Below are 18,683 nucleotides of genomic sequence, written 5' to 3' on the forward strand. Positions count from 1 at the left end.
CCAGCTACATTCCTGGATGGAGGGAGGGCCTTTCATCTGCTTTGGGGCTATGTCTAGATGCGTGAGGAGAAGTGATTTTCCAGCAACACTTTTCCACATATTTCCCTTAGGATAGATACGTTCATGATGTTTCCAGTCTCATGGTTATATTTGCCAGTTCAGTGGTGCCAGCATTCTGTGTCCTGCTTCATAGGAACTGAAGAGCTGTCATCATTGGGTCCAAATTGGCCTTCAAAGTACTGGAACTCACCTGTTCATAGCAGAGGATAACAGCTGTGAACAAGTAATACACAACTTGGCACATGTTTGCTGTGTAACATTTCAGGGGAATTAATTGGGATGACTTTATTAATGTTTCTCAAATGGATGAAAGTTGCACAGTAGTTCTGCTTAATAGAGTTCACCCAGTACCCTTAAATCTTCTCTGCTTTAGAGGTTCTGCCTAATACATAAAAACAACCTCTCATTCATTCATGTCACCTCCAGGTGAATGTTTGCATTCATGCATTCATCTTGCTTTCTGAGCTGAAATTATTCTGAGCATTTGAACATTTAAAACCAAGTCAATTTATCCCATATTTATGCCAATATTAGTACTCAAGACAGCTTACAGAACATTAAACTACTAGAAACAAAGCAATTAAAATCCAGTCTTCTTTCTAAAAAGAGCAGATAGACAACATGCACATTTCACTTACTGTTGTTGTGTACTTAAAATTGGTTAGAAATAATGTTCCAGAAATCCAGGGGCAGCATGTATGAGAGAGTTATTACTTTGGCACCCTATCACCATGAAGATTCCTTTTCTTTTCCCTTTTAAAAAAAGTAAATTTCTGATTTCCCTTCCTTAAAGTTTATATATTGGAAACTTTTGACCTAAACTATACATTTAAACATGTTACTTCATCAATTTCACATTGTATATTATTTAGTTTTCTTTAATATTGAACTTTGTTGAAACATTGTAGTTACAATTATGTATTAAAAACAATTTTTTGAAAATACTGACACAGCACAGGGCAACAAAAACAATACAATACAAAACTTAGTAAAAATGCACTCGTTCTGTGTCCCCTTAATCACTTCAATGCTACAGACTTTATTGCATGAAGCTGTTATTCCATGGGAATAACATGAACAGTGGTGGTAGATGTACCAGCATGAACACCCTCATTATCGCACCTTTCTTCATTCACATAATAGTGCTGATTCATTGATCCATAGTCCTATGGTCATAGTTACGCATAACATTGCAACCCTGCCTTCCCACAAGTCTGCTGCTTCATGATTTATAATAATAGTAATTTAAAACAATTAACAATTACACCAGTGATCAATCTAAAATACTGCCCTAAAATAATAATAATAATAATGATAATGATAATGATAATAATCAGCCCTGTGAGGGGAAAGGGGAGAGGAGAAGAAACCTGCCCCTGATTTCATTTCAGTGTCAGCATGTCGGCACAGAAGCAGAACTGCCCCATTGCACCAGGTAGGTGTTGGGAATGTTGCAGGATTGGCAGCTATTGATGGGTTTTTCCCATCAATGGAGATGGGATGGGTTAATCACTGGGAGGAGACAGACTGGTAATAGCATGCTTTCTCCCAGCGGTTTTCCTCTGTCATGTGATAAAGTCCTACACCACAGTACTAGATATTTATTCTTGTCTGCTTGCTTCCAAGCTCTGATGGTCCTCTGTTTTTTTTCTTTTACTGTGCAGTGATAACTTGTGTCTACTCACATAGCACAGGCTGTGCAGAGGAGGTCTCGTCTGATAGCTCAATTGCTATTACTCATTACACATAGACATGCTCACTAGTTCAAGTGATACTCCTTTTTCTCACCTCCCTCATGGAAGAGAATTAAATTATTTTGGCAAACTGAAAGCATTATGTCAATGTTTTTCATAGTTTCTCTGGGCAGTGTGAACTCTACCTTAAAGTTCAATTGCGCTTGCCTGCTTCCTGATGAGGCAATCTCATATTCTAAGATAACATGATCCAGCACTTTATAAACATGTGATCTCATCTGATATCAGTTATTCCAAGCATGAGGAGGAGTCCCCGGTAGCACAGTGGGTTAAACCCTTGTGCCGGCAGGACTGCTGACCTGAAGGTTGGGTTGCTGACCTGAAGGTTGCCAGTTCAAATCCAACCTGGGGAGAGCACGGATGAGCCCCCTCTGTCAGCTCCAGCTCCCCATACAGGGACATGAGAAAGCCCCCCATAAGGATAGTAAAACATCAAACATCAGGGTGTCCCCTGGGCAATGTCTCTGTAGATGGCTAATTCTCTCACACCAGAAGTGACTTCCATATAAACTGTCTGGTTTTGAAGGCAGGTGGTATAACAAGATTGGATGATTGAAATCTGGTCCAATGAGCCTTAGATCACACATTTTCTACTTATGTAAGGCTTTTTACTGACATGTGTCTAGCCAATCTAGTCCTGATACAATTTATTCCATAAGAAGTTCTATTTGAATTATTCTGGTAGGCATATCTCTTGCATCTCTCCAAGAAGGCATAAGATATGGTTTTGTTTAACCCATATTTGGATACCTGAAATCTCTTTCCTTCTTACATTGATGGAGGCATGCCCATCTTAAGAGCATTTTATTAGGGATGGGAAAGACAGCATAGCACCACTGTAGTGTGCTGTATGTAAAATGGTCCATAGTTTCTAGCTGACCTCATTTTTTGGGCTTCAAAGGACCCCTTGACTACAATATGTAATATAGGAATCAAACAAAATTGTTTACTGCACGTTTGCCCTGTGATAAAGATGGGTACTATGTACGCTAGGAACTCATCTCATCTGTGTTGTTCAGATCTGCCCAAGAAAAGTCCAAATCTTTTGAGGACATCTTTCTCATTATTTTATTCTCTCACTGTTATCCTTAATGAAACTCTGAGGTGTGAGGTGCTTCTTCCTTCCTTCAGTACCTCTGAAAATTTAGAGATCTGGATTAGTTCTTTGAACATCTGGTTTTTAGAATATTTGGTCTCAGCTTTCCACACAGGCAATTCAGAATTTAACCCTCACCCCAATTTTCAATTGAAACATGTCTCATTGCAGAATAAATACCAATAGGAAGTGGCAATGCTCTGATGAATAAGGTCCATTTCTTATTGTGCTTGCTAGCAAGGTGCTCTGTTTTGTCTTCTTCTGCTATCTGAAGGTAGAAGCATTAGTTTCCAGGCAGAAATTGATCCCCTTTTCTTCCATCATGCTGACATAGTCCTTTTCTTAGAGCTGATACACAAAAACACTCCACCCAATGTAGCATTGACTGAGTGCAACAGGACAGGCTATAATTAAGAAGAACAAAAAGACCCTATCGTCCTTCACAGCCTCAATCACTTGCCATTTTAAGCTGTTTTTTTAATTTTAAAAACATGATTCTAGTGGCTTTAATTTTCCTACTAAGACTAAGAGTCTGAGCATAATTAGGGATGACAAAAAGGCTGTAGTTCCAAGGTTTCTATTGTGCCTCCCCCTCCCCAAAGTGCCCCCTAATAACTCCTCCAACATGAGGGTCACTGTTTAATTACATTACTCTTTCATGTAATTGTGCTCTGAAGCTACTTTTCCAAATGTCCTTCCAGCTTCGTGCAGATCCAAAGGTTGGCCCTTAAGCATTTTGCGCAATTAGGGACACTTAATTCCTTACTTTCATATGGAAAGTGGAACTGTACACTTTTTAAAAAAAAGAAGAGACAACTTTAACTCTTGCATATGGTACTTTGAGATTCAGTGCTATCAAAATGAGCCTTTTAATATTTAAATAAGAGGCAATTATGCTGTGCCGAAAGCTGTGAATTTTTGGAGGCGTCAATCCTCCCCATGTACCCATTCCCCAAAGATAGCACTTGGAGAATCATTGAATAAGCATTGTATGGAGCATGGTGTGGATGCATTATGAATCAATAAACAAAGTAAAATAAAGTGGTTAGGACATCAACTGCTAGTTGAGGATCACAAATTAACCAGCAATTCTTGTTGCTACTTTGTTTTCATCATTCACAGTGTACAATGATGCACTGAGTTAAGGATTATTGCACACGTGGGGACAGAGTTCAGAAAACATCTTATAAAGCATGCCTTTTTACAGTTACTTGTTCAGAAAGAACACCCCCATCAAACTAAGAATTCATGAAATAAGGAACGTGTGAGGCTGTGGGTTCTACAATTATCTTGAAGCTATTTTATTTTCTTTCTGGAAAACAAGTGCTAAATAGCCCAAAGCATAATTGTCTTATGGAGTTGGGAAACACTTCTATGTTGACCCACTGGTAGGCAAAGCCTAAGGTGTGACTGGGGGGGGGGGGATTTGAAGGCCCCCATGAAAGAGGCCAGAATTGGTAGGGCCGGTTGGCTTCACTGGCCTCAATCACATGACGGGGTGGAACTGCAGGCTATATAAGGCTGGTCCCCCTCCTGTTCCACGTTACTTTATATATATTGGTAACATTTCTGTGCAGCTTTTTTGCAGATGTCCATACACACCCATAGAATATGATCGTCTGAGTGCCATTTGCCTGCAAACTGATCTAGAAGAATTGAAAAGTTCTATGAAGCTGCACAGAAATGTTACCAATCTATATATATTAGTAACACAGGGTGGGGGCAGTCTTAAATAGACTGAAGTTCTGCCCTATCATATGATTGACTTAGGCTTATTGGTGCTGTTAATGGCACAAATATATTAGCTCTTTATCCAATGCATTCTTAAGACCTCATCATATAGGGCTAGATTCAGTGGCAAATGCCGATTTAGCCCCGGTCACCCATGGAGCTGGCTGGCTACCATAAAACGTCATGCCTGCTCTGTGGCCACATGGGAGGCTTCCCGTATTGCCCAACCTATGGGAGGAAGCATGGAGCACACAACTTCCCCCAAACCTATGGGGGAATTTGCGCGCTCCACACTGCCCCCATGTTATTTATTTATTTATTTATTTATTTACAGCATTTATATTCTGCCCTTCTCACCCCGAAGGGGACTCAGGGTGGATCACATTGCACACATAAAGGCAAACATTCAATGCCATGACTCTGAACAGAGACAGAGACAAGACGTAATTGCCCTCCCAGCGAGGAAGCGATGTGAGGCATGGGTCGCTGGATTCCCCACACCTCGCAGTTAAGCGAATGGCCACCTCCTTTGGCCACCAGCCATCTGATGAGATGGTTAGTGTGAGATATCCAAATACAGAATGCATGAGAAATATGATTGGTGTGATGAGAAGGTTGCTTAATAGAGCAACTGCAATCGTAGATGAGCTAATGTAGAACCCTCCCCCCCTTAGGCTTTGGTAATGTCTTAAGAATGGGAGGTAAGCTGAGAAATGAAAAGCCTTTTTTATTTACTGCTGTATTTCTGCTTCTCCTCCCATCCCTTCCTAAGAATCCTTTAGGAAATACACTATCCTAGGTAATATAATGAATTTGCTTAGGCACAAGAGATCTTTCAGTACCATTGTAGATTTTAGTGGTCCCTTGAAGAGTCTAATAGAATCTAAATAGCAACGATTAGCAGCTAGAAGCTGAGGTCTACTCTCAGACTGCTGGCTTTTGTTGAGAGTTGATTGGCAGAAGCTCTTTATTTATTTATTTACACTTCTATCCCGCCTTTCTCACCCAAGGGGACTCAAGGTGGCTTACAAATCTGGCAAAATTCAATGGCAAACAACAATACAGTAGAATAAAACATAAAGCAATTAAAAACAATTAAGCAATAACAATAAAACAATATACAAATTTAAAACATATAACATGCTTAAAACCACTCATCCAAAAAACCTTGCACATAAACCTTGGTCCAGACCGAGTCAAAGCCATCAGAGTTTATTCTTTAAACGCTTGGGCGCATAGCCAGGGTTTCAGGTCTCTAGGGTTTCAGACAGAAACCATTCTCAGCTGTACTGGAGATGATAGGGATTGAAACTAGCATCTTCTGGGAGGAAGCAAGTATTCTACTACAAAACTATGATCATTTTTTTTTTTGAAAGAACTAAACATGACATGCTACTTTATCAATGCTTCAGAGTATTTTTTTTGAATCATTTGACTTTTGTATTATAACAGTTTAACATATTCCTAGACTTGAATTATTTTCACTGGATTCATTGGATCTAAACCAATATATGATTTCTTTCTGGCATTTGTGGCAGCTACATCTATTAACTGTTCTGTGCTCCAATATCCACAAATGAAGTAAAAAACAGCATTCAATGTTTCAATGGCCATTTATTAAAATACATTTTTAAAAGACTCTGTGGACATACCGTAATCAAAACAAATCTTATGCATTTATGGGTGTGTGTGATTGCTAAACCTGTAGTTTCTGATTATTTCCCCTTCCCCCAAATCTTCAATAATCTTGGACATTAAATATTCTTATTCCTGTGCATGTGTGTGTGCTTCTTCCACATAAATACACACAGTTATTATAAAGATTAATCTTCTTCTCTGGTGGAGAGTCCTTTGGATGAATATTTACTTAGGATGATCTGGATTTTAGATTTCTAAGGGTGAAGGAATGGAAAAAGATGAAAAAAATAACTAAACCTCAAAATTACAGTTGATTGAAAAATCTGTAGGATAAATTTGACATCCTCAAATCTAAATACTGACCATATGCATTCTGGTTGGTTTAAGAAGCTCTACAGTCAACATGAATGTTGCTCTGCATGAGTGTGTTTGTCTGCTTATGTGTGAGAGCAATAGAACAAGCATCTGTCTGTAGGCAAAATGTAAAATGTGCTAGTACTATTAAATATGAAAAGAGAAGTTATACAAATGGAGTGATTTTTAGAGGTTTGCTGTGGGTAATAAGTCCTTAATCAAGAATATAGATTAGCCTTTTGGCAGATTATCCATTAAGTTATATTTGATGTAATGTGGGTGATTGCCTGCCAAACCTTTATATTAGAGTACCCAATTGCTTGTCTTTACAAGATATATGTCTGGCACACACATCTAACTATGGCTGTACTTGCTTCATTAAATTCAGTATGGTTTTCCTCGCTGACATCAATGGAAATCAGTTCATGTCTTTCTCTACCTGCAGCCCAAGCTTCCTCCTTTAATATGGGAAGTTGTGGTGTGTGTGCATGCATTCGTGTGTATATATGGTATGTGTGCATTTGCATACATACCATTTTGACCACATATGCCTGTGTGGTGGTCTCCAGTATTATTGTAATATATAAATGAGTTTTCCTATATTTACTTTTCTTCTTTTCTACTATATTTACTTTTTCTCACTTCCTTCCTTTCTGTTTCTCAAAGGCCTTTCACACCTGATGATGGGCGAGCAAGGTAAGCTTTTTCTTTCCAACTTTCACCAGTAGTTGAATGTGGCCACAGTGACCCGTGCTTCCTCTTAATTCCAGTCTGGGTTCCACAAACACACAGCACAAAGCACTTCAACTACTTTGCTTAGTTCTCATCTTGTCTTGCAAATACTCCCCCCAAAGGCAGATATGCTGACAATGAGTTGTTGTAACAAAAGTGAAAGAGAAGGCTGGCATGCTCTTTCTCTTTCTACCCACCTGGCTTTCTACTTTTATTTTGATATCTGGCACAGTGACATTACCTGCTCAGATATATGTGGCTTTCAGAAATCTGTTTTCCACATTTGGACAAATAGTCTGCAACAATATGTTGCCATTTTCATGGCATGATCCTTGAAGACAAAATGTGCAGCAGATCATTTTTCAGTTTTCAACATGCATTGTAAAGGATATATAGATGTATTATGCCCGGCTTCATCAGGTGAACTTTAGTATTACCTGGGGCTGGCCAGGAAAATGAGTTAGATATAAATCAGAGGCACAGATTATGCAGGTTTGACTGCTTGGTGTGATGCCAAGCACAAAGTAAATATGTAGAGTCTGGATAAAAGTGTAAGTTTACAGACAATGTGCATTGCAAACAGAATTTGGCATTGTTGCAACATGATCTGCAGGCACCTTGTTCCCTTGGTATCCTTATTGTTCCCTCTGGATACAGCACGTATAGAGAGATGTTGGATGCATACCTCCATTTCATTAAACAGCAAGGTCATATTTGACAAGTCAGATGAATGGAGGAGTGCCTTGGGCAGGAGTGTGATACTATTACCTTTTTGGTTCCAAATATAATGGAGCCAATATAACTCCAGGATAATTCAGACAACCTTCATCTTAAAGATCTAAGAGCTCTGCTTCAAGCCAGTCTATATTAGCATTAGGAAGCCAGTCAGAGCTATCAGGCTATACTGGAGAGCATGCGCTTACACACGCACACATATTTGCTTGGAAGCCTGGTTCTTTTTAGCTGCTTTTAAGTAAATAGAATCATGTTCTGATGTACCTAGCACTACAACCTTGTCCTGGCAGGTAGCACACAACAATCATGTTTTGTTGTCAGATAATTTCTCGAAATGTATTGAGTGTAGATTGGATCTAGCATTTTTTAAAAGGAGGAGGAAAAAAAAAAAAACTACCAGCGTTGCCTATGCTCTGCTTTGCATTCTGCAAACCAAATACCATAATTGCTACTCTGATGAGTCATTGGTATTTTCTTGAGGCCAAGATAATACATTAATTTAGGATACTGGTCAGTAGCATTGACCACTGAGAAGTGAAGTCACTGAACATATATATTGGAGACCACAACCATTATCTAAGTTTTAAGATGTTTCAGCATCTTGAGTGTTGAGTAGGAAGCTCAGCAATATCTGAAAGCTCAGTCAAGCAGTTTATTTCCATTTCTGAACGATCATTGCTATCATTCTGCTGAGAGGCCCTCTTCTCAGTTCAAAGTACTTTGCAAGCTTCCAAGGATCTCTTCACTTGCTTTCTGGCTTTTCCTGTTGCTTAGACAGTCAGGAATACTAAAGAAAACATTGCATTTGGCTGGTTGCAACTGCCTATTGTCAGATTTACCACTCAAGCTGATGAATGGATCAGATAGGAACAAATATAGGGTGTTCTTAAGGAACTGTAAAAAGCTATATTAATGGGAAAGCATTATGTTATGGAGTGTGCCTCTACTGAAGGAAGTTATGAAATGGCTATTTTGTACCATTCAATATGCACTGATTGTAAGTCCATACAGTCTATAGATGGTTCTGTGACCTTTAACCAATTACAGTGGTTTATTCATCTTGCTTCCATTTATCTGGTGACTAGATTAAGGGAGCCACTGACCTCTGACATTGCTCTTCACTACCCTTTATCCATCTCATCATGACAAATAATTGTGGATATATTTTTCTTTCCAGCTACTTTCCCCATAATTCCTTCCTTCCTGATAAATATTTATATAGTGTATGTAAAATGCTAATCTACATGTGTGAATAGAAGTGCCTATACATACATATTATATACAGCAGTGATATAATATAGAACTACAGTGTGTGCATTTATGTATCCAGAACACTTACACAATCTTATTCTTCTTACACTACTATGAGTAGGTGGAAAATATTAAGCAAATATATTTCCACAGGGTAGTAGCCTTCCTTTCCCTTATGTTTTTCCCTTTTGTTTTCTTTGTGCATTTGAATTTGATGTGTTGTGCTGTGTATGTCTAACACACTGTTAGTGCATGAAAAGTTTGCCTTTCTCCATGTAAAAGTGGAGCTAAAGAACATATCAAGTATATGTTATGTGGTTTGTGGTACCTTCCTTTTAAAAATGTGTGCTTTTGATTGTCTTTCTTTAGTGCTATGTTCATGTGCTTAATTTCAAGTTTTTTGGTGATGTGCATAGTGATCTAATTTTTACTTTTTATTTTTTATTCTTCCTTTTGCTCTTTTTTTCTTGCCTTCTCCCTGGATACTTCTCCGTACCTGTGCATATATGGACATACAACTTCATATCCTATAGGTAGAAGTAAAGGTATAGATCATTTTCTTTTCAAAATAATGGCTCTGATTATTGACATGTTTGTAAAATTTATAAGTGTCACTTCAAAATGCATTTAATTATGAGTGTGTGATCTATCTATTGTTTTTTCTGTTGGTTCAAAAACAATTGTTCGTATTTTCCTTAAAGAAAGAAGTATTACTTTTATATTGTGCTGATGTTTACCATGTGGCATATGTCATTGTCAAAAATGTTTTGGATGTTCTGCGGATTTGGTTCATATTGGGGACAGGGGTGAATCAGCTATTTGCCACTCTTTCCAACCGCTTGATATATCCTATGAACATTTGAGCTTCCCATTTACAGAACAGCAGCAATAAATTAAACTGAAGACAGGTAGCCAGATGACGTACTCAGTAAGTTTTTAATGGAGCAGCGGGAGCCTCTCGTATTGAGTGTACTGACTTATTGGTGCAGTTGAATGTTGGGAGGACTATGATACACTTTATACAAACTTTTTAACAAATGAATTGAATTGCATTTTCTGCATATATAGAAATGATATTGAAACTTCAAAGGGAGAAAATGTAATTTGAGCAATTGTTATTGGAAATGTAAGGAAGAACACTATATTCTGGGAATCTGGGGGAAGAAGGAAAATTGACACTGCAAAATGTAGAGGTTTTTTTTTTCATTTCCACATTTCATTCAAGCAAATCAACTGAGGTGTGCTTCTTTCAGCAGCTTATACCTCTTGGCTACATGCAGCAAACGGAGTCATCCATCCTTAATCATAGCTGTCAAAAAGGCAAAAGCACATCTGCTATGTACTTCATATTGGACGTTTTGGGAAAGAAAAGGGAAAAGCATGAATAAACTATGAAATTATCAACTTCTTTTAAACTACAAGGAGATGACTGGAGGGTTGTTGTTATTTTAATTGCTTAATAAATAGATGGCTTGGAAACATGATGTGGTTTGCCAGTATGGTATATAGACAAGGACTGTGTAGACCAGTTCAGACTGAATGGGAACTATATTTGTCTGGTGGAGGAGCACATTTTTGGTATTGGTGCAGTATCTCTTATCTGAAATGCTTGGGGATGGAAGTGTTTTGATTTGTTTTTCCATATTTTGGGATACCTTGTATGTATCTCTATTTGAATATACATGCATAATGAGATATCTTGAAGATGGGACCCAAGTCTCAACAAGAAGCTCATTTAAGTTCATATACAACTAAAACGCCAGCCAGAATACAATTTTATACAATATTTTCAAATAATTTTACACTTGAAAAAAAAGTTTGTGTACATTGAACCCTCAGAAAGCAAAAGTGTCACTACCTTAGCCATCTCCGTGGATTACTTTGAATTTAAGATTTCTGGATAAGAGGTGTTTAACCTATATTATCCCCCATAACTACATTATGCAAAGTATGATGTATGGCAGTGGTTCTCAACCTGTGGGTCCCCAGGTATTTTGGCCTACAACTCTCAGAAATCCCACCAGTTTACCAGCTGTTAGGATTTCTGGGAGTTGAAGGCCAAAACATCTGGGGACCCGCAGGTTGAGAACCACTGATGTATGGAAAAACATCCATGTGGAAGAAAGATTAACCCCTCATTTCTTCAGGGGGAAGAATTGTCTACTTTTAAAAGAGGAAAGGATCATAACGCACATAGAGGGTCAAGTTAACTGGTCACCCATATGCAATATCCATGCTACATGTAATATTTGCGTTTGGGCAGAAGAATATGGACTTCCAATACACTATTACGTGTGTAAGTGTGGAAAGGAGATGTATCTCCTCCTCAGTTGTAAAATGCCCCCTTGCTTCTGTGAATCACCTGAAAGATCACATCATTTTAAAACTTATTTTGAATTCTTTGAATCCAATGAATTACAGTTTTTCTTTTAACAATTGCATATGGTGTTCCTTATATTCTCATTGGCATCATGGTATAAATAATCAATGCTGATCAATGCTATGTCATGCTTTAGGCCATTATAGCTTTAATTTTGGTTGTCAGATATAATAAGGTAGAGCAAAGTGGTAAAAGTGAATTGGTACCAGATCCTACAACAACTTGTTCACCTGCCTTTTGTAATGCGTCTCTTTTTCAGTTGTTATGATATCTAGGTTTGCAAAAAAAATCTTGGAATTTATCTCCTTTAGAAACTTGACCTGCAGCTGAATGTTTGCCTTACAGTTGAGCTAGCTGGTCTATTTCATATAGAAATGAAATCTGTGTCAATAGTATAATATGAGCTAATTAACAGTACATATTTCCATCCATAAAAAACAATAGTAATAGTATTTTGTAGGCTTTATGAAGCATAATTTCAATCTATTCAACATTTAGCATCACAACACAAATAGCAAAACTGTCTAATAATATGAATTATGTCAATGTACAATTGTGGCAATGAACAGCAAGAGAGAATGCCTTCACTCCTTCAGACAAATGATTACTTTATAAGATGGCATGCCTCTATCTAGAATTGATTTCTAGGTGGCAGTAAGAGAGCTGTTCATTTAGAACAAAAATATTTGCAAAAAATATGTATAGTCTCTTAGGGCTGAATTGCTTAAAATCTCTCCCTTCCCACAAATTGGTCAGAGCTCCCCTCCCAACTCTAAGCATGCATGAATTGATTTGACTATGGATTAGTTCTCACAAGTAAACCAGGATTGTTTTTAAAAAATGCAAACCTGGTGTAAAGCTATTTTTAATTCCAGTTTATTAGTGAATTTTAAAACATTGTCGGTCACAAAAAACCACCTGCAAATTGATGTGTGAAAAGGTACACAGTTTTGTGAGTCTTTAGGTTGCAGCTTCTTGCTGCACATGCTAGTGTCCCTACAAATAATGTAAAATTTCAGTGTGCTAAGATCCCTAAAATGTATAAAAATGTTGATGTATGATAACAGAAGTACTGAAGTGTTCAAACAAAACATAGGCTTGTATCACTGTGCTCAGTTTGGCATAATGGGTGTTTTCATATAGGGTTTTGTGCTTTCACTGACCTTCAGTGCAATTTCTTGGAAGTGAGTTCTATTTAAATAATTTCCTCATGTCCAAATAGGGAGGCAAGGTGAAAAGTGCTGAATGGCAGGTGACAAGGGGTGAGGGAGGGGGGATTTACTGACCTCCTTTTGCATACTTAAATAATTAGTGGCATTTAAGTAAGTTATGTGCAAAATAATTTTCCACTTCTCTTTGCCAGCAACACCACTAGGATTTAAAAGTCTTGTGAATAAAATCAGCTTAGTAGCCAAGGGTTTTATGCAAATATTTAAGCAAACTATCAGTGACTAATCATTTAAAAATGTGCCCTAATACCAACTAATTATAAAGGGGAAGACACAATTACATCTGCACTACCAGCTTTGGCTAGCAGTCTTGTGATGTTGATTTGTCATATAAAATGGATATAGTGTGGGCTTTTGTTTCTTGAAAATCCATTTTGAAAAACTTTGGCATTTCCATCCTTGCTTTTGATTCCTTGCCCACTATATATAAAAAGGCATCACATTTTTGATTTGTGAACAGATGGGTTTTCAGTTGAATTATTTTTACATTGTGTCTTTCTGAAAACAAATGTATTCTGTTTTACTTTTGAGAGACAACTAATCTTTGAAACCTGAAGGCTGAAGTCAGCTCCTAAGGCCCTATTCAGGGATTTGTCATTCTGCCCATGGCATGTAGCCTTACTCTGTGCTATCATATGCGATATGTACCAGAGCAAGGTATAACCTATATACACATGTGTAAGCCTAGAACATTTAGTCAAAAAATCAACCAAAAAAACCTGAGTTGACCTGCCCACAGATCAATGTGAATACCTTACCTTAACTCTTATTTTAAAAAAGGGAAGTTGTTTTCTTCTCTTAAGTACAGTGGTGAAAGGCAAGAGTTTAGATCATAAGAGATTTTGAAAGCAGCACCAACCCGCTCTACATTCTCAACTGTAGTGCCACTTCTGGCATGTTGGAAAGCCAGGACAGGGAAATGATGGCAACAGCCAAAGGCAGATGGCCCTGAGGTAGCATTGGTGCTTTCCCCTCTCTGTTTAATGATACCTTAACTTATTCATGGGGTCATATCCAAATCCATCATTTTATTTATTTATTTATTTATTTATTTATTTTTTCAAACTTATATGCCGCCATTCCCCTAGGGCTCGGAGCGGCTTACAAGAACCGGCTAAAATCAATAATTTAAAGAACATCTTAAAAACATCTTTAAAAACATCTTAAAAACATCAATTTTGGCCCCAAAGCTTGCCCTCATGAGGTCTGCTTATGAATGAGTATACAAAATACATGATAGTTATTTCTTTGGGTTCAACTTGTAGCTGTGTTGGCTGGGAGGTCTTTGGAATTGTGATTTTTAAAAGTAAGCTTTCAAATCAGCTCTTTAACACCTATCCAACATTTGAATTTGTATACAACAAATGTCTGTGAAAGGTGGAGCTTTGTGCGCCTAGGGGCCATAATGTAGTATGGAACTCCAACAGTAGCCTGCAGCTGTCCTGATTTGACAGTGACAATTCTGATTAATCATGCTGAAAAAGCATCTCACTTTTTCAGATGCTTTAAAAATGTTCTAGTTTCTCTCTACATCTTTTCTCCTACATTGTCAGCATATTTAAATTGATGAAAACTGAAATGAAAGTCCAAAAGTAATTTTCATTCCTTCAACTCAAGCTGAATCTAGACTTCCAAATAATGCAGTTTGAATGGATTATATGGTCATTGTAGTAGACTCATATAATGCAGTTTGAACTGCATTGAACTGCAATATATGGGTCTACATTGACCATATAATCCCATTCAAACTACATTATTTGGCAGTATTGTTCCAACCTCAGTAGGGAAGAGGCGGATGTGGAAACTTGCCCTTTAGACTCAGGAGAAAGTGTGTTTTTTATTTTATTTATTTACAGTATTTATATTCTGCCCTTCTCACCCCGAAAGGGACTCAAGGCAGATCACAATGCACATATACATGGCAAACATTCAATGCCATTAGACATATGACATCTATAGACAGACACAGAGGCAATTTAACATGAGGGTATGCTCGATTCCAGCCACAGGGGGAGCTGCTGCTTTCACCGTTCACTTGTGACATCAAGTTCTTGATGGAGTACTTCCTCATTCTTCCGCATACCGCTGGAAGGTTTTATGATGTCATAAATTAGTTAAATTAGCCTCCCTGCATAAAGCGGTACTTAAATTTCCTACTCGACAGATGCAGCTGTCTTTCAGGCTGCATAGGTTAATAGCAAGCTAGACTATTAATGGTCGGGAGTTCACTCCAACCCAGACTGGCTTCGAACTCATGACCTCTTGGTTAGTAATGATTTATTGCAGCTGGCTACTAACCAGCTCCGCCACAGCCTGGTTCTTCATCCATAATCACTGCCATCCTGACCACTTTTTGATGTAGCTTTGCAACACGTGTCCCAGTTTTCATCTTTGAATTGTTGGAGGGTATAGTGCAAGATTTGAGATGGCTTGAAGGCTTATGCATCCAAAGCTCTATGTGAGTACAATATGTTTTTCAATTATGTGTTAAAAGTACAGGCATGCAACAGAGCAGGCTGGAAAATGTATTTGACATCAATGGTAAAAGCAGCCCCATTTGCTATCCTTGCATTCAAGTATGTTAAAAAACACATTTGTGGAATAGGACCTTAGTTGCAGTTGTTACATAGATAGTACATAACACTTTGTTATAAATTGTCCCGAACCACACTTGTCAAGACAAATGTGCAAATTAGAATGTAGCTGTCTTTTGGATTTCACACTTACCTGAATGTTATGATGTAGTTATGATGTACTCAAAATTATTTTAGGATAAAATAAATCAAGAAACATATACTTTCTGTGAACTGCCCTGAGTCCCTTTGGGGAGATGGTGGCGGGATCCAAATAAAGCATTATTATTATTATTATTATATCTTTTACTATTATTATATTCTCAAGTGATATGAAATGTGGTTTTTCTTAGAAAATACATTTAAAATGCATTCATGTATATATTTCCACGCGCATTTTTAAAAACATAGATTATCATGAAAATGAGATTAACTAGTGTTATGAATGAACTTTTATGTATTGAAAAAAGAGTGATCTGTCCACTCATAGTTAGACACAGTTAATGGTACAAATGTAACATGCTATGATCCTTGAGGAATCTTATTGGTTTACATAGATACAAGTATTCAAAATAACGGGAAATCCTTAGATTATGTCTGCATAGATTAAAAACAAGCCTGAACACTCCCTATAAACCAAGATGACTACGCTGAGACTTTGGCCATATCATAAGAAGACATGAATCACTAAAAATGGCAATAATGCCTGGTAAGGTAGAAGTCAATAGGAAAAGAGGAAGACTACACTCCAGGTGGATAGGCTCAGTTAAGGAAGCCATAGCCCTGAGTCTGCAAGACTTGAAAAGAGCTGTTGAGAATAGAGTAATTTGAAGGTCTCTCATTCATATGGTCACCATTCATTGAACTCGACTTGAGAACAGTTAACAAAAACAAGATGTACAATATGCCTAAGACTAATCAAGATCGGTTTATAAAAAATATAGGAGGCTGAGAAATATTATGTGCTGGTTTCCAGCCTCCATTCTAGAGTATTTCCCAGTGCACCGAAGCAGGTTTGGAGGGTGAGCAGAGTTGAATGCAGCAGGGGATAAGAAATATGAGGAAATTGCTGTCCCCAATTGATATAATAATAATAATAATAATAATAATAATAATAATAATAATAATAATAATAATAAATAACAACAACAACAACAACAACAACAACTTTATTCTTATACTCCACCACCATCTGCCTAATGGGACTCGGGGCAGCTTACATATGAGACAAAATGCCCATAGACACAAATGTAAACAATCCATCAAAGCAAAAAAAGAAATGGTCAAAATAAAAACATAATAAAAAATAACAAAGCAGTTAAAAACACAAATTCAATAAAACATAAGAATATTAACAGCTGTATAAACAATACTCAGCAAAACCAGTTGCCATAGTACAATGGGCATGATCAGGACATACAAGGGCTGGGCATGGGGTAGTACAAGCAGCATAGATGGGGCCGGGTATTGGATAAAGTGAAGAGAGCAGCATATTCTTGTGAAACCTGGGGACTGGGCATTTGTGACTAGGGACTAGGAGTTGTTGAAAGCAAGCTGAAACAACCAAGTTTTCAAGTACCTATGAAAGGTGGACAGTATAGGGGCTTGTCTAATTTCCCGTGGGACGGATTTCCAAAGCCGGGAACTTTGGATATGTTCAAACAGAGAAGCCAGAGACTCTGGTGGTTTAAGGACTTCCATGAAAAAGCCTAAACCTGAATCCTTCTCCTTTGCCATAAATAATTAATAGCAATTTCATTGAAGCAAGAGGGATCTTAACCCAATCTTATATTATTATGAATTATTGGAGCGCAACCACAAAAGTGTAAAACAATGGTGACATACTTTTGCAGGCAGAAATGGCTAAGTTTATTCTCCCCAAAGTCTCTGCACATGATATTCAATGAGGTTGTAAGTACAATGGCATACTTGTAAACTACACAGTAAAAATGTTTTTTGTGTGTGGTTAAAGATGCTTATTTTCTATATATAATATGTGAGTGAAGAGCACATAACAGTGTATTAGGGATTACACTGACAAGTAATTTGAGTGAGCACAGTGCTAATGTCTCTCCTTTATGTTAAAACTGTTCTTCTTTATATGTGAGTAAGCATCTGACTCTGGCTTGGTTTTAATTTTCATTAAGAAGAATGATTCCTTTGGGAGTCGTAGGCATTATGGCTGCATTGTGTGCAAACAGAAGCAGAAATATTGTTCTCTGATGTATTATTGTAGTGTACTGTTTTTGATGGGGCTCAGGTTTCACTCCACACAAAGTGAATATTTAATTGATATGATGGAAAAGCACTCTTTGCTCTCCTTTTTCCTCCTGTTTTTAATTTGAAGTATTGAGTGGTGTTTCGAGATGTAGAAGTAGAGAATCAGGCCATATGTTTTATAAAAGCCAGGGTAATAGCCTTTCTGATGGATGCCTGATTTTTAAAGTGCCGTATCTTTCATTAAAATTTACATGTAAAGTAAGGGCAAGCCCGGTGACATGAAAGCTAATGCAACTCGCCGATCTTGACATAATAACAATCAGAAGAAACTGGAGATCCCAGATGGCAGCTTGGCCTTTGCCATCCTTTTAATAAGCTACTAACTGCTAATTATTGCACTCTTTTGGGCAAGTTAATTTAAAGATCCTTAAAGGGACATTGCTCCTTTTCCTGTCAAAGCTATTCCATGAAAGACTTTTATGTGTGTGTGCCTGAGTGTGTTTTCTTTTCTGATGTTGGAAGCCTTCCAGGGGGCAACAGAAAGGATGCAGTGTTTCAAATAGGAAAAGAAGCTTAGCTGATAAATACTGCCTTTGCAATTGTGCACTTTTTACTTGTCCTTGGAAGTTGTCTATCAAGTTGGGAAGCTTGAAGAATTTGTTTTTGCACATTCCAGTCTGTCCAGTTGGGAAGCTTGAAGAACTTAGCTTTTGCAAATTTCAGTATGAACTGACATGAGCCAAATTTCAAATTCAAATTGAAATCGATTAACTCACTAGGTTTGTACTTACTGGTTGTTTTCAGCTCAGAGGCCTGAACATGCATTTTAAAAAGAATTTAATGGCAGTTTTAGATCTTTGTACTGATTTATTTCAGTTATTCACTTTTATTATTGCTGATTTTATAGTTTTATAGTAGTTGTTTTCCCCT

At 37.5% G+C, this 18,683-nt stretch overlaps 1 protein-coding gene across 35 annotated transcripts in view; it reads left to right on the forward strand.

Moving 5' to 3' along the window:
- Positions 1–18,683, forward strand: part of nrxn3 (neurexin 3) — a 1,581,531-nt gene that overhangs the window by 141,722 nt on the left and 1,421,126 nt on the right. For 28 of the 35 annotated variants that reach the window (XR_010002008.1, XR_010002009.1, XM_062967917.1 and 25 more), the window contains exon 4: positions 7,300–7,329. The exons of 6 other annotated variants lie outside the window; for them this stretch is intronic. Coding sequence is in view for 26 of the 29 variants with exons in the window: in XM_062967917.1 (XP_062823987.1) it covers positions 7,300–7,329 (30 nt within the window). In the remaining 3 variants the exon portion in view is untranslated. Of the gene's footprint in view, positions 1–7,299; positions 7,330–9,888; positions 9,897–18,683 lie in introns of those variants that run through there. One more of the 35 variants, XM_062967922.1, reaches the window with a different exon arrangement.

This window comes from Anolis carolinensis, chromosome 1 (genome assembly GCF_035594765.1).
Source record: "Anolis carolinensis isolate JA03-04 chromosome 1, rAnoCar3.1.pri, whole genome shotgun sequence".
In the NCBI taxonomy this organism is placed as follows: Eukaryota; Metazoa; Chordata; class Lepidosauria; order Squamata; family Dactyloidae; genus Anolis; species Anolis carolinensis.